Below are 23017 nucleotides of genomic sequence, written 5' to 3'. Positions count from 1 at the left end.
TGTCCTTCACCATATTACCACAGACGCGGCTCTGTCATGGGAGTGTTCGGTGGGGCAGACAGGCAGCAGCTGGAGTTGCCCCAGTTATAGGTATACACGATTCGAGGGTGGCATGGCGGACGGACCCATGGGTGCTGGACCCCCCCTGCCCCCCCCCCCACCCCCCCCACTGGACACCCCCCCCCTCACGCAAACACGGGACAATGTGCAAATTCCACATGGACATTGACCCAGAGCCGGGATCATACCTGCGACCTCTGCGCCATGAGGCAGCAGTGCTAACCACTGTGCCACCGTGCTGCCCCAATGACGGCGGCTGTTATAACCTGCCTGATTACCACTGGCTGAGGGGGTAATGGCAATCCCACAATCCTTAGCGAGTATGAGCATCCCCAATGAGGGGGCGGAGAAGTCATTAGCAGAGTCACCTGCATAGAGTGGAACAAGCCACAGAGGAGGGAGCAGTGGTAGTGTACTGCTACTGCTGTTGTATATATGTAATTGTAAATAAAGTTGTTCCTTTGATTGTACAAACTCCTGCTGGATTCTTCGTGGCCCTCACAAAAACGTCCTAAACCCCGACCAAGCCTTGCATCCCCACTCCCTCCCCCCACCCCGGAGGATCCCCCATGCCCCCGCGCACTGGGGCAGCCGTTGTGGTGCTCTGGGCTGACTGCCTAGTTTCCAAGATGGCTACTCACCTCCCCGGACCCCCACAACAGCCATTCAGCTAACCTTGCGGGTTTAAAGAGGGTGTGCTAAACGGCACCCGTGTGTCTGCTCATGGGGAGGCGGTTAGCTCACGGGTGGCCGTTCAATAGGGGGGTCCTTCCCATTAGTGGGATGGTTAAATCGGAAACCAACATAATTCCTGATTTCGGCCTCTCCCGCTATCTAACCGGCCCGCTGGTTTTCCTGCCCAGCGCGACAGGGCCGTTAGATCGCGCCCTAAATATTTTATTTTCAGGTCATTCATTTATAATTCTGATGTTGTCACATAATTACGGTGTATCTGGCATTTAATTAAATAAAGTAAACATTAACATTTAATTTGAATATGCATGCTGTAAACGTGACTGCAGTGGGATTATGAAATAAATTTACCCTGAGATGCAAAAACCCAAGTAACCTATGTTATTATCAAAGCAAATTACTGGGGATGCTGGAATCTGAAACCAGAACAGAAAGTACTGAACAATCTCAGCAGGTCTGACAGCATCTGTGGAGAGAGAAGGGTTTCGAGTCTGGATGACTCACCTGTGTTATTCTTTGAATTGGAGCCTTGGTCTCCATGACAACACTCTCCAATGATTTCCAAAATGCAGTTCCACCTGTCAGTTAAAGGATATCTTTACACTTCTCCATGATATAAATGCAAATTTGAACATCATTGCGAACTGTACATCGCCAATTCAGCTGCACCTCCTCAAAAGAGGAAACAAAAGCCTCTCACATCATGGCCGGGATTCTCCCCTACCCGGCAGGGCGGGGGGTCCCGGCGGGACGGAGTGGCGTGAACCACTCCAGTATCGGGCCTCCCCAAAGGTGCGGAATTCTCTGCACCTTTAGGGGCTAGGCCCGCGCCGGAGTGGTTTCTGCTCCGCCAGCCAGCATGAACGGCCTTTGGCGCCCCGCCAGCCGGGGCCGAAAGGCCTTCGCGGGCCGGCGGACGTCCGCGCATGCGCCAGAGCGCCAGGGGCTGCTGACGTCATACCGGCGCATGCGCAGGGGAGGGGATCTCTTCCGCCCCCGCCATGGTGAAGGCCATAGCGGGCGCGGAAGAAAAAGAGTGCCCCCGCGGCACAGGCCCGCCCGCCAATCGGTGGGCCCCAATTGCGGGCCAGGCCACTGTAGGGGCACCCCCCAGGGTCAGATCGCCCCTCCTCAGGACCCCGGAGCCCACCCACGCCGCCAATCCCGTCGGTACCAGAGGTGGTTTAAACCACGCCGGCGGGAAAGGCCTGTCAGCGGCAGGAGAATCGCCGCGGGGGGCCCGCCGACCAGTGCGGCTCGATTCCCACCCCCGCCGAATCTCTGGGGGCGGAGAATTCAGGACACGGCGGGGCAGGATTGACGCCGGCCCTGGGCGATTCTCCGACCCCCCGGGGAGAAAATTTAACTTGTAAGATGTTATTTTTTCTGTGTGAGTTATACAGTATCCGAGGCATTATTAATGGAGAACAAGAGCAAGGCGGTTATGCTAGTTAGACCACCGCTGGTATATTGTGGGCAGTTCTGGGCGCCACACTATAGGAAGGGTGGACGCATTGGAGGGAGGGCAGGAGAGGTTTACAAAAATGGTTCCAGGGCTGAGAAACTTCAGTTATGTAGATAAATTGGAGAGTTTGTGACTGCTGTCCTTGGCGAGAAGTAGGCCAAGAGGGGATTTGATAGAGATGTTCAAAATCATGTCCGAGGTGGACAGAGTGTATATAGAGAGAAACCGTTCCCGCAAAAATGAGAGAATTAAAGTGATTTGCAAAAGAAGCAGATGTGATAGGAGAAAAAAAACCTCCTTCACACAACTGGGGCGAAATTCTCCGACCCCACGCAGGGAGAATCGGCCGGCGGCGGCGTTATTCCCGCTCCCGCCGGGTTTTTAATTCTCCGAGCGGCCAAAAATCGGCGTTGTTCAAATCCCGCCGGCGCCAGCTGTTTTCAGAGGCTGCCGACGGGATGTCATTGATTTTTAACAGACAGACATTCTCCGTGCCGGATGGGCCGAATTCCCGCCGACGTGGCCATGGGTCACGTCGGCGAAAAACAGAGTAGCTTTAAAACGGCGTCAACCATTGACAATGGTTGACGCCGTTCAGTGACCTAGGGCGAGTGTGGGGGTAGCGGCGTTGGAGAGGGGTGGATTTGGGGGGGGGGGGGTTGCGGCGTTGAGGGGGGGGGTTGCGGCGTTGGGGGGGTGCGGCGTTGAGAGGGGGGGTTGCGGCGTTGAAGGGGGGGTTGCGGCGTTGAGAGAGGGGGATACCGGCGTTGAGAGAGAGGGGGGGGTTGCGGCGTTGAGGGGGGGGATTGCGGTGTTGAGAGAGAGGGGAGGGTTGCGGCATTGAGAGAGAGGGGGGGTACCGGCGTTGAGAGAGAGGGGGGGGGGTACCGGCGTTGAGAGAGAGGGGACGGGTACCGGCGTTGAGAGAGAGGGAGGGCGGCGTTGGAGGGGGCTAGGGGTGGTGGGGAGGGGGGTAGGGGTGGTGGGGAGCGGGGTAGGGGTGGTGGGGAGGGGGGTAGGGGTGTTGGAGGGGGTAGGGGTGGTGAGGGGGATTGGGGTGGTGAGGGGGGTAGGGGTGTTGGAGGGGGGTATGGGTGGTGAGGGGGTAGGGGCGTTGGAGGGGGTAGGGGTGGTCAGGGGGGTAGGGGCGTTGGAGGGGGGTAGGGGTGGTAGAAGTGGTGAGGGGGGTAGGGGCGTTGGAGGGGTGGGGCGTTGGAGGGAAGTAGGGGTGGTGAGGGGGGTGGTTGGGGTAGGGGGCAGCGGCGTGCAGAGGGGGGGCGACGGTGCGTTGGCCCCGGGCATCCGTCGCCCTCCCCTCTGCACGCCGCTGCCCCCTACCCCAACCCCCCCCCAAAGCCCCTACCCCCTCCAACGCCCCTACCCCCCTCCAATGCCCTACCCCCCTCACCACCCCTACCCCCTCCAATGCCCCTACCCCCTCACCACCCATACCCCCCTCCAACGCCCCTACCCTCTTCACCACCCCTACTCCCCTCACCACCCCTACCCCCCTTCAACACCCCTACCCCCCTCCCCACCACCCCTACCCCCCTCCCCACCACCCCTACCCCCCTCCAACGCAGCCCTCCCCTCTCCCTCAACGCCGGTACCCACCACCCCCCTCTCTCTCAACGCCGGTACCCACCCCCCCCTCTCTCAACGCCGGTACCCACCCCCAACCCCCCCCCCCTCTCTCTCAACGCCGGTACCCACCCCCCCCCCACCCCTCTCTCTCAACGCCGGTACCCACCCCCCCTCCTCTCCTCTCAACGCCGGTACCCGTCCCCTCTCTCTCTCTCTCAACGCACCACTTCCGCAGTGGGTGAAACTGACGCGTATCGCGTCAGTCCGCTGCTGGCCCTTTCGGGAACGGAGATTAACGGCTTAAAAGAAGGCCCCGACAACGGAGACTTCCGCACCGCTTTTGCCCGCCGGAAATGGGCGTCACGCAGGTCTTCGGAGAATTTCGCCCCTGGTCTGGAATGAGCTGCCTGGGAGTGTGGTGGAAGCAGGTCCAGCGAGTCAGTCAATGGGCAGGAGATTATTATTAGATGATTATTTGGTTAGCGGCCCCGGGACACTTTCCGCATGGAGTTTGCACATTCTCCCCATGTCTGCGTGGGTTTCACCCCCACAACCCAAAAAGATGTGCGGCGTAGGTGGATTGGCCACGTTAAATTGCCCCTTAATTGGAAATAAAAGGATTGGGTACTCTCAATTTATTTTGAAAAAGAGAGATTATTTGAATAAAACAATGTGCAGGGGTACAGGCAGGAGAATAGCGCCAGGTCATGACGCTTGTTTGGAGAGCCGGTGCATACACGATGGGCCGAATGGTCTCCTTCTCCACTGTAACAATTCTGTGATTCACATTTGGTGGGAAAGAGTGAAAATGTAAATGGCGTTAAGCACCTGATCCTTACTTAAATAAGTGGCAGATACGCCATTATCTTGTGACAGCATTATCAGTATTATAGATTAAGGAACACCGGCAACACGGTGGGGGGGGGGGGGGGGGTCTATGGGGGGGGTCCCTTTAGTTAGGGGGTCTCTGGAGAGGTTCCTGTGGCTAGGGGGGGTCCCTGTGCTGCGTCCCTTTAGTTAGGGGAGTCTCTGGAGGGGGGGGGGTCTCTTTGTTTAGGGGGTCCCTGTGAGGGGTCCTTTTCATTAGGGGGTCTCTGGGAGGGGGTCCCATTTTTTTAGGGAATCCCTGTCGGGGTTCCTTTAGTGAGGGGGGGTTTCTGGGGGGGTAACCTTTATTTGCGGAGTCCCTGTCGGGGTTCCTTTAGTGAGGGGGTCTCTGGGAGGATTCCTTTAGATAAGGAGTCCCTGTGGAGCGTCTCTTTAGTTAGGAAATATCTTTGGGAGGGTCTCTTTGATTAGGGAATGTCTTTGGGAGGGTCTCTTTAGTTAGGGAATGTCTTTGGGAGGGTCTCTTTGGTTAGGGAATGTCTTTGGGAGGGTCTCTTTGGTTAGGGAATGTCTTTGGGAGGGTCTCTTTGGTTAGGGCGTTCTGTGGGGGGTCCCTTTAGTTAGGGGGTTCCTATGGGGGGGTCTCCCTATTTAGGGGGTCTCTGGGGGGGTGTGGGGCGGGTCACCCCCATAGTTAGGAGAAGGGGGCACCCAGAAAATCTGGGGGTGGGGGTCTGCTTTGCAGAGCAGAGGGGCTGATTTGCAGTGCAAGGGGGTGGCCAACCGCTGGACTTCGCAATTGGGCTATCAGCCCAAAAGCGGGATTCCCTCGGCAATCGCTCGTATTCCTAGCCTTGCATCAATTTGCATGGCGAGGGAAACTGAATTGCTTCCTGGGAGCGCAAATCAGTAGCAATTCTCCTCTGGCGGGAGAACATAGGGCTGGATTCTCCGATTTTGCGGCGTTTTGCAGGATCCGCGGCGTTTTACGTGGGAAAAATCGGCAAGGCCCCAGCACCGATCCTCCGAGCGGTGAGGGGCCAGCAGCCACACCATGTAAAACACACGGCCTTCCCGATATAAATGCCTGGAGAATCGTCCACAACCTGCAGCGGTCACGCAGTACAACATGGCACCGGCCATGGGCAGACCCGGCCTGCCAGATAGTGCCCCCCCCGGACACCCCCTCGCCACCCCTGGGCCCCCCCCCCCCCCCCCCCACCAGTCCCCCCAACCCCCCCGGCCAGCACCGTGGCTCCCGTCCAACTGTTGGTGGCGCTGGACACAGTCCGCGGCTGCCGCACCGTGTTCCCGACGGCTGAGACCACGATTAACCGCGCGGTCGGGAACCCGGCCCATCGGGGGCGGAGCATCAGGGGAGGGCCTTCAGATAACGTCCTGAGGCTGTCCCAACGGCGAGCGCCGTACTCCTCGATGATGCCATTTCGGAGGGGTGGAACGTGCAAAAACAGGCACCGCCCCCAATTCCAGCATAAAAAGAGATTCTCTGCCCGATCGCCGATTCCGAAATCAGCGTCAGGGAACGGAGAATCCCGCCCATGGTCTCCCAAACGGAGCATCCCAGCCATTCTATCTCGGAGCAGACATGGTGCATGTTTGTGTTGGATGGCGGCAGGTGGGGCAATTTCTAGGAAGAGAAACAGAATTAACATTTCAGGCCAATGACCTTTTTCGTTTTTATTTCAGGTTTCCATCCTCGCTGGTCTGGTGCTTTTTGTATTAATGAAAACTGCTTGCTGTTTCAAACAGATCATTGGTGCGGCAGCTCTGCTCTTCTCCATTCTGGCCATATTGGACTCGAAGAATGACGGTGTACCCAAGGGTTTGGAGCCGGTGGTGATTGGCCTGATCATCATGGTTATCGGTTTTTCAATGAGCTTCAACTGTGGCGGCCCTGTCAACCCAGCTCGTGACTTTGGGCCGCGGCTTTTCACAGCCATGGCGGGATGGGGATTTGGGGTATTCAGGTATGTGGCAATGAGGAAATCCACTAACACTGCACCAAAAGAAAAACTAATTGAAACGTTCAAAGTCGGCCACAATCGGCAGAAACCTGTTCGGCTCCTTATTCTGTTTTTGGGGGCGTGGCCAGTTTTGTGGGTGGAGCCATCTTCCAGCTGAAGTATGGCGTTCAGATTGAAAATCAGCCATGGTCACACGGAATGGTGGAGCAGGCTCCAAGGGCCAAATCTGCTGCTCCTAGCCTCTATATTTCTAAAGTCCCTGAAATTTGATTCTTGGGATGAAAGGGTTGTCTTGTGAGAGCGAGGTTGAGCCGATGCTCATTGGGGTTTAGTAGAATGAGAGGTGATCTTATTGAAACATCTCAGGTTCAAGAGAGAACATGACAGGGTGCACGCTGAGAGGATGTTTCCCGTCGTGGAAGGATCTAGAACTGGGGGTGGAGCGGGGGGGGGGGGGGGGGGGCACAGTTTAAAAACAAGGGGTCTCTCATTTAAGACAGAGATGAGGAAGAATTTTCTCTTTTGGAAGCTCATTAATCTTTGGAACCCTCCACCTCAGAGGGCTGGCTGTGGGTCATTGAACATATTCAGAGCTGAGTTAGATTGTTGATCTACGAGGGAGTCAAAGGGTACGGGGGGATGGGGGGGGGGGGGGGGGGGGGGGGGGGGGGGGCAGGCAGGAAAGTGGAGTCGAGGCCACAATCAAATCAGTCATGATCGTATTGAATGGTGAAGCAGCCTCGAGGGGCCGAATGGCCTGCTCCTGCTCCTATCTCTTAGGCAACCGTGCCTATAGGGTACAAGACTCTCAGCCTTCTCCCCGTAAGCTTCGGAATCCAACTGCGTAAATACCCTCACGCTCGACGTTCCTTTCTCCTCCCCCACAATACATCAGTCCCGCGGCCAGCCATGTTTTACATTTAGAAACAAAACAAATCTCTTCCTGATTTAATTACTGCCCTGGCAAGTGATAAAGTCTTTGTCAGACTTCAGCATTTGCCACGAGCTGTTGTCCCGGGGGCTCTCTATGCTTTGATTTTTCTTTCCATGAGAGGTTCACTGTACGGACCACAGCTGATAAGTCAGTGGCTCACAACAATTATGCTCCCTGACCCAGAAGAGTTTCGTAAATTTTCCAACTCCAGCTCCAAGAAGTCCTCTCTCGTGGTTGAGAAGAATTGGGGGGGGGGGGGGTACATCTTCCTCTGTTCTCTCAACCCAATGAAAGAGTAACTGTATGTTTATACGTGCTTGTTTCCTCCGTTAAAAGTAGACGACTGAGGAAAATACAAGGTGTATGTACGGACCTCTCCCCGATAAATCTCTCAGGCTCCAGCTGTGTGGATGTCCATTGCACCAAACCTCCTTCTCCCACTATCGCCAGCTGCGTTACTGTACCGCCCTCTCCGCTTCCGATTCAGGAGGCAGACTGTGATAGTCTTAATAACCCTGCAATTGAAACAAACTCTCAGTTTTTTTTTCTCCCCCCTCAGGCTGACCATAGGAGGGATGAGGACAAATGATTAATTATACATTTAATGCTGAGGAAGTTTCTGATTCAAGGATGCCATATGGTGCCATCTGCTACGTTGGCATAGGGAGACTGGTGACAGCCTTTCCTCCAGAATCTAGTGCGAGTGATGATATTATGAGCTACTCTGTAGCCACAACTGACATAAGCTCAGCTCCTCGGGCTTGTTTAGCCTGGCAGCACACACTCTGATTATATCTATTCTTTGGTACCTGATGTGCTGGTAGATAAACAGAATGTCTTCATGCCAGGTACTCCTCACAATAGAACGAGGCAGTGTGTACTGTGCCCATGCAAGCATTGTAGTGCCCTGAGCTGGAGGGTAAGATGGAGCACTCGATTGCATTCAGACCACACAAATGCTGTGTGTTCTTCAATACATCTTAGGCCCATTACCCCGATTAATCTAACAAGGATGTTAGAACAATTGCACAGTGACTCGCAGCCAGACAAGTAACGTGCAACAACGCAAATTCACCATTTTTACCAGAAAGTGATGTTTCCATTGAAAATAAATCTAATTTAATAGCGATTGCCTCCAAACCGTGCTGCCTAATGAAGCACAACCGTATTGGAGTGCGGTACTGGGGGAGTGCTACACTGTCAGAGATGCCATCCTTCTAGGAGAACTTCAACCCCAAGACCCTCTCTGACCTCTCAGGTGGATGCCAAAGATCCCAGGACAGCCTTTGAGGAAGGGCAGAGGATTTCCTCCCCCATATCCCTCAACCAATGCCTAGAAGAGATAATCTGATCATCGTCACATTTTTGGCTGAGGGGGACATGGAACTATAGAATCCCTACAGTGCCATTCAGCCCATCAAGTCTGCATTGACCCTCTGAAAGGGCACCCCACCCTGTCCCTCTCCCCCGCACTATCCTTGTAACCCCGGAACCCCACCTAACTTGCATTCCTTTGGACAACTAAGGGACAATTGATCATGGCCAATCCACCTAACCTGCACATCTTTGGACTTGTGGGAGGAAACCCGAGCAGACATGGGGAGAACGTACAAACTCCACACAGACAGTGACCTGAGGCTGGAATCGAAACTGGGTTCCTGGCGCTGTGAGGCAGCAGTGCTAACCACTCTGACACCGTGCTGCCCTCATGACAAAATACAATAAATTGACTGCTGCATTTTTATGGTGATGTGCAAGCTGTATCTATGGGCTGGATTCTCCGTTTTGGAAACTAAGTCCCCACGCTGGCGTGAAACCAGGAAAACTGGTGCAAAAAGGCCACCAATTTGCCGTTTCGCTGGGGGTGGCAGGGAGGCAGTGTCGAGCTTGCAGCTCCAGCTGCCGATACGGCCCTGAACATTTCCGGTTCCATGGCCGCGCATGAACACGGTGGTGGCCTCCAGCGGCCGCACTGTACTCCATGGCCGACCCGGACCACAGAAGTAGTGCCCCCTCTTTGGCCACTCGCACGCCCCATTCTGCCCGCCCACAGTGCCACCAACCCCAAATGAAACCCCACTGCCCGCCGATCAGCCCTCCCCCGACTGTGACGGTGCAGAACTGAGTCCACAGCCGCCAAGCGAGGTTCCGGGATGGTGTGAGCACACGTAACCCACACCGTCGGGAACTCGGCCTGTTGGGGGCGGAGCATCGCGGGAAGGGCCTCAGGCGGATAATCGGCATGGCGTACGCCGCTCTTCAGGTGGCGGAGAATACAAAAGCCCACGCCGCTCCTGATATTGGCGTCAAAACAGATTCTCTATTAGGTCCCACAGAGAGAAGAGGGAGAGGGCAGAGAGGGAGAGGTCACAGTCGGGGGAGGGCTAAAGACTATTCTTGGAGGGTCGCCGGGGGCGGGGGGGAGGGTTGGCACTGCCGAACTTCTGTACCACATACTGGCCGGCTAATGTGGCCATGATAAGGAAATGGGTAATGGAGGAGGGGGCGGCATGGGGGCGGCTAGAGGCGGTGTCATGCAAAGGCACCAGCCGAGGGGCACTGGTAACAGCACCGCTACCGTTCTCGCCGGCACGGTACACCACAAGCCCGGTGGTGGCAGCGGCACCAAGGGTCTGGGGTCAGTGTGGAGGAGGCACAGGAAGGAGGAGGGGGCCTCAGTTTGGACCCCGATATGGAACAACCACAGATTTGCTCCGGGCAGGATAGATGGGGGGGTTCCAAGGCTGGTATAGGGCAGGCATTAGAAGGATGGGGGACCTGTTTATAGATGGGACTTTCCCCAGCGTGCAGGCGCTGGAGGAGAAGTTCGGCCTCCCCCCGGGAAATGCTTTTAGATATCTCCAGGTCCAGGACTTTCTCAACAAGCAGGTGGGGACATTTCAGCTGTTACCCCCGTGAAGGATACAGGACAGGGTGGTGTCTGGCATCTGGGTAGGAGAGGGGAAGGTGTCGGACATATATCAGGAGCTGCAGGAGGCGGAGGAAGCCTCAGTGGAGGAGCTGAAGAGCAAGTGGGAGGAGGAGCTGGGCGAGGAGCTGGATGAGGGCCTGTGCGCTGATGCCCTGGGCAGGGTGAATTTGTCCGCATCATGCGCCAGGCTCAGTTTGATTCAATTTAAGGTGGTGCACCGGGCTCACATGACGACGGCAAGAATGAGCAAGTTTTTTGGGGTAGAGGACAGGTGCGCGAGATGTTCAGGGAGTCCTACGAACCATGTCCATATGTTCTGGGCATGCCCGGTGCTTAAAGAATTCTGGCAGGACTTTGCGAAGGCTATGTCCAGGATTTTAGACACCCGGGTGAAGCCGAGTCCAACAATAGCGATATTTGGGGTGTCGGAGGATCTGGAAGTGCAGGAAGTGAAAGAGGCCGAGGTGTTGGCCTTTGTCTCCCTGGTAGCCCGGAGACGGATCCTGTTAATGTGGAGGGACTTGAAACCCCCGAGTGTGGAGACCTGGGTTAGTGACATGGCTGGGTTCCTCAGCCTGGAGTGAATAAAGTTTGCTTTGAGAGGGTCCTTGATGGGGTTCTTCCGGCGGTGGCAACCGTTCCTTGACTTTCTAGGGGAGCAGTAAAGTGTCAGCAGCAGCAGCAACGGAGGTGGGGGGCTCAGGTGGGGGGAACTGTTGATATGTAAAAATTTTGGTTGAAAAAAGCGTTAATAAAAACAACTTTTTTAAAAATACAGTGGAAGCTATTGGGCAGGTGATTGGCGACGTCATGTGATGTCATTTGGCTGCGTTTGACAGACATGTTCTTACCTTTGTGGGCTGTGAAGAAGCTGATTTGCTGGGGAGCGTTGCTAATCAGCAGCCGTCAGGAATCTGAGTGACATTGAAAAAACAAACAGTAACATCACACACAAACAGTAATTTGATTGGTTGGTGAGCAACTGTGGCGAAACAGTATCTGTATATTGCTGATTGTTTTTTTGAATCTTTTATTTTCGTTAAAGGCAGCTACTGAAGATTAAGTGACACGAGAAAAGCAAAGGATGGCAGGGTAGCTCGGCTGTAACACGTGGAAAGTCATGGCCATTTTCCTGTGGCCTTGGCAACCACGTCTGCAAGGAATATTACCAGCTGCTGAAATTTGAGAGCCGGGTTTCGGAACTCGTTCAGCAGTCGGAATGCGCTGTGGCGCATCGGGGAGGTTGAGAACCACCTGGATGGCACGTTTAGGGAGGTGGTCACACCACAGGTCTGGATTGTGCAGGCAGAGAGGGAATGGGTGATCACCGGATAGACTCGGTGGGGGGGGGGGGGGGGGGGGGGGGGGGCAGTGCAGGAGTCCCCTGAATCAATCTCCCTCACTACCCTGTTTTCCAATTTGGATACTGGTGATATGGTTCCTCAGAAGAGTGTGCATCAAGAGCCAAGTCCATGGCATCACGGGTGGCTCAACTGCACAGGAGGGGAGGAGGCAGAGTGGAAGAGCTTTAGTGGTCGAGGATTCGTTCGGTCGGGGTGGACAGGCATTCCAGCAGCCGTGGGCGTGACTCCAGGATGGTGTGTTGCCTCCTGGTGCCAGAGTCAAGGATGTTGCCAAAAGGCTGCAGGATATTATTTTTGGGGAGGGTGAACAGCCAGATCATCCACATTGGCATCACCGACACAGGTAGAAAGAGGGATGAGATCCTGAAAGCAGATTTTAGGGAGCTGGAAAGACGGTGAAAAATCAAGTCTTCTAAGGAAGTAATTTGATGGTCGCACATGAGAGCGGGTACAGAAATAGGAGGAGTGAGCGAATGAGCATGTGGCTGGAGAAATGGTGCGGGATAGATGGTTTCTGCGGCTTTAGGGCCAGCTCTGGGACAGGTGGAAGCTGTATAAGAAAGACGGGTTATACGATAGCAAGATCAGGACTAATATCCTTGGTGGGGAGATTTGCTAGTGCTGGTGTGGTGGGCTTATACTAACTTGGCAGAGGGGGGGGGGCAACTGGAGAGGAAATTCAGAGAGGAGGAAAAAAAAGCTGTTCACCATTCCCCCTCCAAAAAAGTACAAAAATGGCAAATGAAAGTGGAAGTCAGCGGAAACAAAGGTCAGAATAAAACAGAGTCGAGCTCCAGAATAGCGTTAAAAAGGCAAAATGAAGGCACTCTATCTGAATGTACACAGCATTCAGAGCAGGGTAAGTGAATAGATGGCACAAATAGAAGTAAGCGAGTATGGCTTAAATTCCATTACAGAGACATGGCTGCAGGGTGACCGAAGCTGGGAACTGAATATTCAAGGCTATCCGACATTTGGGGAGGACAGGCAATAAGGAAAAGGAGATGGTGTATCACTGATAATAAGGATAAGGAATGGAATCAGTACATTGAGAGAGGATCTTAGATCAAGATGGAAGAACAAGGGGCAGGATTCTCCGACCCCCCGCCGGGTCGGAGAATCGCCGGGAGTCAGCGTGAATCCCGCCCCCGCCGTCCTCCGATTTCTCCGGCCCCCCCAAAAGTCGGCGAGGCATGAATTGCGCCGCCCGCCTCGGAGAATGGCAGGGACCGGCGCGACTCAATGGGCCCCGGGGCTGCCCGAATCCTCTGCCCCCGTTGTCCCGCTGGTTTTTTGCCGGTCCTGCCGGCGTGGATCAGACTAGGTCCCTTACCGGCAGGACCTGGCGGCGTTGGCGGGCTCCGGGGTCCTGGGGGGGGGGCGATCTGCCCAGGGGGTGCCCCCACGGTGGCCTGGCCCGCGATCGGGGCCCACCAATCTGCGGGCGGGCCTGTGCCGTGGGGGCACTCTTTTCCTACGCGTCAGCCATGTCAGCCTCCGCGACGGCCGATGCGTAGGTGAACCACCCCCGCGCATGCGCGGGGATGACGTCAGCAGCCGCTGACACTCCCGCGCATGCGCGGACTCTCGCCGGCCGGCCGAGTCCCTTCGGCCCCGGCTGGCGTGGCGCCAAAGGCCTTCCACGCCAGCCAGTGGGGTGCAAACCACTCCGGCGCTGGCCTAGTGCCTGATGGTGCGGAGGATTCCTCACCTTTGGGCGGATCCACGCCGGAGTGGTTCACGCCCAAGATGTCGAATGAATTTGCATGGAGCTAAGAAACAGCAAGGGGCAGCAAACATTGGTGGGGGTTATTTATAGGTCACCAAACAATAGTGATAATGTTGGGCACGGTAAAGCTGACACAATAATCATAGGAGACTTCAATCTGTAGATAGACTAGGTAAATCTAATGAGTACTAATGCTGTGAAGGGGAAATTTACATGAGATGGTTTTGTAGTACGAAAGTATGTTGAGGAACCAACTAGGGAATAAGCTCTTTTAGATCCAGTTTTATACAATGAGAGAGGGCTAATTAATAATCTTCTTGTAAGAGAACCCTTAGGGAAGAGTGATCACAATATGATGGAATTTTGCATTAAATTCGAAAATGAGTTCAAACCAAAGCTAGGACTAAGATTTTAGGGCGCTGCTACGTCATCCATTCAGTTCAGCTGGACCGTAATATTGTGCCAGGGGAGGGTTCTTAATTCCTGGCCTAGGGTCTTAAATCTAAACAAAGGAAACTATAACGTTATGAGGAACAAGTTGGCTGTGGTGAACTGGGAAACACATTAAAAGGTATGACATTAGATAGGTAATGTCTAGTATTTAAAGAATTAACACATAGTTTACCACAAATATACAATCCTTTAAGGCACGAAACCCCAACAAGAAGAGTGAATCAACCATGGATGACAAATGAAGATTGAATTAGATCAAAGGAAGAAGCTGATAAAGTTGCCAAAAAAATCTAGTGAGCCTGAGGATTAGGAGCATTTTAGAACTGAGTAACAGAAGATTAAAAAACTGATAAACAGAGAACGGAATATGAATGCAAACGAGCAAACAACATCAAAATGGATTGTAACAGCTTCTATAGCTCTGTAAAAAGAAAACGATTAACAAGGACAAATCTGGGTCCATTACAGGCTGAGACAGGAGAAATGGCCGGGAAACTAAACAACTTCCCTGTGTCCGTATTCACGGAGGAAATCTCCCAGAAATGAAGAGCGAACCGGGGGCTAGAGAGAATGAGGAACTGAAGGAAATTAGCATTAGTAAAAAAGTGGAATTGTCAAAATTAATGCGATTAAAAGTTGCTAAATCTCTGGGACCCAAGTGTTGAAAGAGATTGTTGAGAAAACTGTGGGCCAGATTCTCCGATTCTGCGGCTAAGTGCCGACACCGGCGTGGGAACTTGGCATTTAACTACGCCAAAATCAGCGCCGAACCCTCACCGATGCCAGGACCGTTGAGGGGCTAGCAGCCACGCTGGGCCGCCGCCGTGTGCATGTGCGGCCAGGGACCCGGCAATTCTCCGGGCTGTATTGGCAGCTAGAGCCGGGTGCTCTATGCTGCCGTCCTGCCAGCCCCGGCCAAATGGAGGATTGGTGGCCGTTTTACGCCTATTTTACTGTCGTAAAACAGCCACCGTTCCCACGCCAATGTAGGGACATAGCCTCAGACTGTGACCCAAGCCAGGAATCGAACCAGGGATCCTGGAGCTGTGAGGCAGCAGCGCTATCTACTGTGCTACCATGGCACCCTAACGAGAGTGTGATCTGGATCGCATCTGGGTGCCGTGGGCTGGTTGCATTGCGCTTGGCGCCCGGTGCAAATCCCCTTTTTGACTCTCCTGCTATTCACCAGGAATAACGGGATTGGCATCGAGCGCAACACAATGGGTAAATCACACTCTGCATCTTCTTATTTGGGACTGGACTCTCCGATTCTGAGGCTATGTCCCCATACCGGCGAGGGAACGGCGGCGTTTTACGACAGAAGAATAGGCAGGATGGCAGCATAGAGTACCCGGCTCGAGCTGGCGATACAGCCCGGAGAATTGCCAGGTCCCTGGCCGCGCATGCACACAGCGGCGGCCTGCAGCAGCCGTGCCATGCAACATGGCGCCGGCCGCTCACGGACCCAGCCCACGAAATAGTCCCCCCTTCGGGAAGCTCACTTGCCCTGGACCACACCCCCCACAGTTCCCCCAGCCACTGATAAAGTCCCCCCCCCCCCCCCCCCCCCGCCCGCAGATCGGCCCTTCCCCCGACTGTGGCAGCGCTAGACTGAGCCGGCAGCCGCCATGCCGAATTCCCGATGGATGAGACCATACGCGACCGACGGCGTCGGGATCTCGGCCAGCCGAGGTCGGAATATCGGGGGGCAGGCCTGAGGCAATGTCCTGAGGTCATCGATACGTCGATGGAGGGAGCGGAGCATCGCAAAACGTCGCTGCCCCCAGTTTGGTCGGAAAATGTGATTCTCTGGCCGATCGCCAAACACGATTTTGCCGTCGGTGACCGGAGAGTCCAACCCTTGGTCTCCTTATTTAAGGAAGGATGTAAATACGTTAGAAGTAGTTCAGAGAAGGTTTTTCGACTCATACCAGAAGTATGTGGGTTGCCTTATGAGTAAAGGTTGGACATGTATCCACTGGTGTTTAGAAGAGAAAGAGCCGACTTAATTGATACCTTCAAGATCCTGAATGGTTTTGACATGGTGCATATGGAGAGGATGTTTCCTCTTGTGGAAGAATCTAAAACTTGGGGCCACTAAACAAAATAAGGGGTTGGGGAAACCACACGGTACAGGGACAGGAATAGCAGCTTTTCTGCAGGTTCGGTCACCACCTGCTCATAATCCACCATTTATCCTGATTTCCCAACACTCGTCTGCCTAATTCTTGAATTAGTAATTGATAATATGTCCCTGGAAGACTTCTGAGTAAGTATTGGTAAGAATGTTCCAAAAAATGTCAAGAAATCCGGCGATAAAGGGGAGCAGGCGGATTCAGCGGGGCCTGAGTCACCCTTACAATATGGCGGCCTGATCCCCAAAAGGTCTTTCTCGAAGGCGGTGAAAATGATGCCTGCTAACATTATCCATGTTATTGATCGGAGGCAAGGCATGCCAATTCAAACCCGATGTGCAGAATACTAATAAAAGGCTTGCTGATATGGAGGAGAGAATCCTGAACATCAAGCATGTTGCTTCCTCGATGGAAGCTCGAATTCAATCCTTGGAAAACCAGCTATGTGGAATGTCAGAAATCCTGGAAGGTTTGGAGAACCGAGGTCTGACAGGAATGTCTGAGTTGTCGGTCTGCCTGAGGGAATGGAGGGGCAGTCCAGACTTTCCACCCTCTCTAATCGCACATGGATTCAACACTTGGAGAGATGGAGGCTGGGAGACATGTTCAGAGATGTTTCCTTGTCATCCTTTGAGCAGCTATGTCAACAACATGACATGGTGGGGGGTAGTGGGGGGATTGAGCATCGGGAGGGGTGGGGCCTTATGGGCGGCCGGGGCACAGATCAGGCCGGTCCGATGCAAGGGCGCGCGGCCGATTGTGAGGGCCTACAACCATATTTCTTTGTGTGGGTCTGCGGTCCGAGTCAGCCATTGCGCTTGACGCGGCCGCTGGAGGCCACCGCTGTGCGCATGCCGGATCCGGAAGTGCGGGGGCCTGTATCCACAGCTGAAGCTGCGTGAAGCATTCCGGGTCTCTGCTACCCCCCTGAAGGTAAGTGACTCGCCTGGTATTTGTTTCTGGAAACTCGGGAGTGCAACGCCTGCGTTTTTACGTCAGCTGATGCTCGATCAATGACTCCAGAAGCGAGATTGGATGACAATTGAAGGCTTTATTGGACTAGATGTTTCCCCCAGCAGCGCAGGTACAGAATGCAGCAGCTGGGGAGACACAGACTCTTATACTCCGCCTTACTGGGTGGAACCAGCAGGCAGGCTTCACCAATGATCTTGCTGACTCAGGTACCTCCCACACCAATGGTCTTACAGCCTCAACCTGGGTACCGTAATACCCCTAATACTGACTACCACACCGGCGTGGGGACATAGTCCCATTTTGGGAGAATCCAGCCCATTGTTTATGGACTTGTGTTATGATTCAATCCTATTCGTCTGGTGTAGTCAGGCAGCTGGGGAAGATCTTTGAGAGCCTTTGAGTCTAATCTTGTGTTCCTGATTCTGGTTCTTGCAGATGGGAGAATTATTGATTCTAACGAAAAGAAAGACTGTACAATATTTTTCAGCTCATGAGAATATCCTACGGCCCTGCATTAGTGACAAATATCCTTCAATTCAAAACTGGCAGAGGCTGATTATGGAATTCCTGATCTCTTTGTTCCATTCTAAGTCCGGAGCATTCTGTAAAGTATGGAACCCCTATTTTAAATTCACAGGCTCCACCTTGGCTGACTTACTCCTGTTGGATTTTCCGTGAGCTATTTCATTTCATTTTGTTAGTTTTGAGATCACAATCCATAAAGGCATGTGGCGTGATCTGTTCCTCATTTCCCCCACTCAATTTGTAAATCTGTTGTTGAATGGATCCAATATATAAGCTAGAGGCACCAGTTCCTTGAGCATACTGTTCTGAATGAATCCTGTCTTGCTTGTTTCTCTATTTACTCTCACTCTTGTTCCGTTCTGTACCTATTTTGTACTGATTTATTTTGTTGCATTTATTGCAAAAAAAATGAAAAAACCTAATAAAATATATATGTATAAAATAAGGGGTTGCTCATTTCAGACAGAGACGAGAAAAATTATTTCTCTCAGAGGGTTTTGAATTTCAAGATCTTTCTTCCTCAAAAGTCAGTGGAAGCAGAATCTTTGAGTATTTTTAAGGCAGAGGTAGCTAGGTTCTTGATGAACAAGGGGGTGAAAGGTTATCGGGGGTAAGCAGGAAGGTGGGGTTGAGGTTGTAATCAAATCAGCCATGATCTTATTGCATGGCGGAGTAGTCTTGAAGGGCCGAGTGGCCTACTCCTGCTCCTAATTCGTATGTTCATTTGTTCCAAACCACTCAAACATTACTCTCCTGAACGTCACTGTACCCCAAACACAGTTGTGCGAATACAGCATGTGGTATCTGGCAGATCCTAACTTGAGATATGGTACGAGTGCATCGGTCTGCCATTGTATCTGACCTCTACCTGTTGTTTGTCCACACAGAGCCGGCGATGGGTGGTGGTGGGTTCCTGTCATCGCACCAATGATTGGCGGAGTTATTGGGACCCTTGTTTATGTTCTGATCATCGAGCTGCACCACAACGAGGCAGTCCCAAAGGAGAGGTCCTGTACCTCAGAACAGCAAATGGAGGCGAAGGCAAAGTACGAAATGATTTCAGTGCAGTGTAACAAATAGTGCTGAACGTTGACTGCAACGCCATCTGCTAGGGTTGGGATCTGGGTCTGTGAGGAGAATAATGATTAATTTCAGAAAGAGCTTCATTATTCACCTTGACGAATGAATTACGGGAAAATGATTCTAATGTTATCGATAGGGGACCGAGTCGTGAATCACACAAGTTATTACAGTATAACAACCAATCCAATATTATGTAGTGTTACCTTGACAGGCAAATGGAGATGAGACAGAATTGAGGAACGCCCGATAAACTCATGCTTCACAAAGTTCTGAGTAAGTTGCTTGGAGAATACATGTAGGGAACAGGACTCTGTAATTCACAGGCCTAACAGTTCACAACTCACAGACGCAGAGGAGTTACATTCGCTGTTTCGCAAGTACATATTATACCTCAATCACCTTGTCCTGCTGTGTACTCTGTTTATATCGCACACATTCATTTATTTATACATTTCGGTATACAGCTTTCATGCAGGGTCGTGTTACAACTGTCTTGGAAGTTCCAACCACTGTACAAAAGAATGGCATGCCAACTACACGATGAAGAATTGTGAAGTAAAAATCTACTATCAATTTACAATGGTGTATTTTATTAGTTTATACAAATCTCGTTATCTCATGTATGATATTTTTACTTCCACAGACCCATACCAAACCGTTTCTTTACTTGTTGCTTCATAGAATAACCAAAACATATACTTGAATAAATTATATCAATTAAAGTTACAATTATTGCAACATTTTGTTACAATCCCAGCTCAGTAGATTTTAACTTTCATTTTTAATATTTTTAAGGATGTGGATGAATAGAGTCACAGAACTGCTGATTAACTTTTAGCAACGGAATGATACATTCATTTAACAAGAAAATATTATCTACAACACACTATTCCTTCACCCCAGTTGAATACCCATTCCTGCCGAAATCGGGGGCGGCGCCGCTTTCACGATGTTCCGCCCCCTCCAAAGCGCCGTACTCACAGGGTATGCCGCAAGCCGTATCGACGGCCTCAGGACGTTCCTGAGGCCCATCCCCAATTCTCCGCCCCCGACCGGCCGAGTTCCTGATGGGGGCGGCCGTGTGTGCTATCATCCATCGGGAACTCGGCATGACGGCTGCGGACTCTGGCCAGAGTCGGGGGGAGGGCCGATCCATGGGCAAGAGGGACTTTGTCAGGGGCTGGGGACACTGTTGGGGAGTGGGCCGGGGCTCGCGAGCCAGCTAAAGGGGGGGGGGGGCACTATTTTGCAGGCCGGGTCCATGCGCAGACGGCGCCATGTTGTATGGCACGGCCGCTGCAGGCCGCCGCCGTGTGTATGCGCAGTCACGGACCCGGCAATTCTCCGAGCCATATCGGCAGCTGGAGCCGGGTGCTCTCCGCTGCCGGCATGCTAGCCCCTGGCCAAAGAGAGGATTGTTGGCCGTTTTACGCCGAATGTTTGGGCGTAAAACGCCACTGTTCCCACGCCGGTGTGAGGACAGAGCCTCAGAATGGGAGATTCCAGCCCAGTGTCTCTGCTACAGAGTTCCCCATCTAATAGGGAGTCAGGTTTTCACCATTTGGTCTGGGGGCTTCTCGGCAGTGATCCTGTTGTTAAAGAAAACCTACACGTTGCAGAACCAAACCTCCACAGCATTAACAAAAGCCCAAATGACGAGAAATCCCCCCCAGTACTTGGAAATCCCATGCCAATAATGGCCGGCGATTCTGATAATGCAGCACTCTCGAGGAAATGCACTAAAGTGTTAGCCTATCAAACCTATCATGGCTCAGCAGTGGCCATCAGCTGAGCCAATGAGAAGTGGCCACCAACTGAGCCAATCAGAAGTGGCTATCAGCTGTGACAATCAGAAGTGGCTACCAGCTGAGCCAATCAGAAGTGGCCACCAACTGAGCCAATCAGAAGTGGCTACCAGCTGAGCCAATCAGAGGTGGCGACCAGCTGTGCCAATCAGAAGTGGCCACCAGCTGTGCCAATCAGAAGTGGCTACCAGCTGAGCCAAGGAGACTGTTTTACAGAGGCCCCTGCACACTGGCTTTGGGAGCATTTCCATTTTACAGTGCTAATTCAGGGATCCAATGATGCAAATCCATCGAAGATTGTTCGCCTCTCCCATCTCTTTATTGAATCTGTCTGTACTGAGATTTTCCTCCTGAAAGATGTTGTATTGCCAAGTTTTACTGCTGGTTTATTTACTATCTTGTTGCCTGGTAACCTGACACTGGCATGGCTCCACCTATGAACACTTGTGCAGCCCACTGCTCATGCTTGCTCGGTCTATCCTGCTCAATTGTATTTGATGTAACCTGGCAACCAGCTGAATCAATCGGATTAGTTACAGTTATTGAAAAATCCGCTTACTTTTCATTTCAACATATTGGTCGAGTTCCATGCTTTTTCAGTCGAAGCTGTGATGTGTTTGGTTGTGTTTCCGTTGATTATAATGGCACTGCAGTGGGACATTTGCACAAACACAACCATTAGCTTCGAAATCAGACCCTGGAGCAAATGAGGAAGAGGACAGGGCATAGCAACCCAGGCGGCTATACTATAATATCTGGACAACCCAGGTAACCTGAGTTCTTCAGAGCCGAACACAAAGAAGCTCAGATCAGACTAACGCTACAAGCAGGCGAGCGAAAGTCACTTTCTGCGGTGGACTGAGCACTCCAGGCATATCCCAACAACTTACACCTCCACTGTGTGTTGAAAGGTCCAAAATCACCTTACAGGTGGGAACAGCAGCCGCAGAGCATTTTGTTGGGGTCAAAATTGGAGGGGTGGTCGAGGAAATGAGTTTTCAAGAATGTGGGAAGCGAGAGGGAACAAGACGAAGAGGTGAAGGAAGAGAATCCAGAGCAGCGGAGACTGAGGGTTCGGCTGACAGAGGGGGAGTTTGGGCGGAGTGAGAGAGCAGGAGGTGGGGGGGGGGGGGGGGGGGGGTCCGATGATGGATTGTAGGGTTGGGGTAGAATGAAGACATTAGCTGAAATGGAACCAAAAAAAGGATTGAAGATCGGAGCAAAAGATTTGAGCTTGGTGTAGTGAGGGACATGGAACAAATGGAGGTCAACCAGCATAGTGAAGTGGATTGGTGTGGAAATAGGGTATGGACTTCAAAATTCTAGGTGAGTAGGATTTGTTTGAGATTAAGTTTGGGAGGATGGTAAAGAGGTCATTGGACAAATGTAGGTTTGATGCGATGAGCGCATGTCACGGGATTTCATTAATGATGCGTTTTGTAGGGTGACATCCCTGCCACCATGTTCTAGGGGCGTTGAATACCATTCGATGGGTCTTGATGAAGTCTTAAGTAAGTAACTATATATATTTATTAACTACAAGAAAAATGTACATTTAAACAGTAAAGGGTTCAAGTTGGAAGTGTCTCCATGCTTGCTTGTACACAGGGATCCATCCAACACTAGGCTGACCTCTAGGTGTGGGCCATGTGTTCTCTTACATCACAGCCTGGGTGGTACTGTACTCAGTCCCACGTTAACCTCATATGACCCTTAGACCACAATGAGGTTTTCAGTAGCATCAGGAAAAAACCATGTTCAGGAACTGGAAATGTAGGATTTGGAATTCAGCTGAAGGTCCAACAGAAATGGTGCATCATTAAGTTCAGTTTCAGGGGATCCAATGTGATATTATCACAGGACAATCCAGAGACCCAGAATCATGCTCTGGGGACCCAGGTTCGAATCCCACCGTGGCAGATGTTGAAATTTGAATCCAATAAAAACCTGGAATTAAAAGTCTGATGCTGACCATGAAACCATTGGTGAATGTCGGTGAAAACACATCTGGTCCACGAGTGTCTTTTAGGGAAGAAAATTCGCCGTCCTTACCTGGTGTGGCGTACATGTGACTCCAAACCCACAGCAATGTGGTCGATACTGAAATGGCCACACACCTCAACTCAGTTCAGGGCAATTAGGGACGGGCAATAAATGCTGCCCTGGCCAAGCCACACTCAAATCCATTAAATAATTGTTTAAAAGCAGACAATCAGAAAGATGGACTTGAAAATTGGCGTACGGGTTTTCTGACAGGAGCTGATCCAGAAGGTTTCTGCTTTGGTAACATTGAACTGAAGGAAGTTTTGGCCCGTCCAGGATTTGATTTCAGATAGGCAGACAGGAAACGCAAGAACATTGTTGTTCTATTCTGGAAATCCAGATGGTGAAGGATAGAACTGGAGCCAATTTTTACTCAGTGTTATTTACAGAGTTTAAACATTACAAGCAGGCACCTCCTAACTTA

At 52.2% G+C, this 23017-nt stretch overlaps 1 protein-coding gene across 2 annotated transcripts in view; it reads left to right on the top strand.

The window, feature by feature from the left end:
• The window catches only part of aqp9b (aquaporin 9b), a 111327-nt gene extending 91847 nt beyond the window's left edge, over positions 1 to 19480 (top strand). For both annotated transcript variants that reach the window (XM_038814088.1, XM_038814087.1), the window contains 2 exons: positions 6401 to 6618; positions 18550 to 19480. In XM_038814088.1, coding sequence (XP_038670016.1) covers positions 6401 to 6618; positions 18550 to 18742 — 411 coding nt within the window. In that variant the 3' untranslated portion in view covers positions 18743 to 19480. The remainder of the gene's footprint in view (positions 1 to 6400; positions 6619 to 18549) is intronic.
• The last annotated feature ends 3537 nt before the right edge of the window (positions 19481 to 23017 follow it).

Source organism: Scyliorhinus canicula, chromosome 12 (assembly GCF_902713615.1).
Source record: "Scyliorhinus canicula chromosome 12, sScyCan1.1, whole genome shotgun sequence".
NCBI classification, from domain to species: Eukaryota; Metazoa; Chordata; class Chondrichthyes; order Carcharhiniformes; family Scyliorhinidae; genus Scyliorhinus; species Scyliorhinus canicula.
This window is presented reverse-complemented; position numbering and strand designations above follow the sequence as displayed.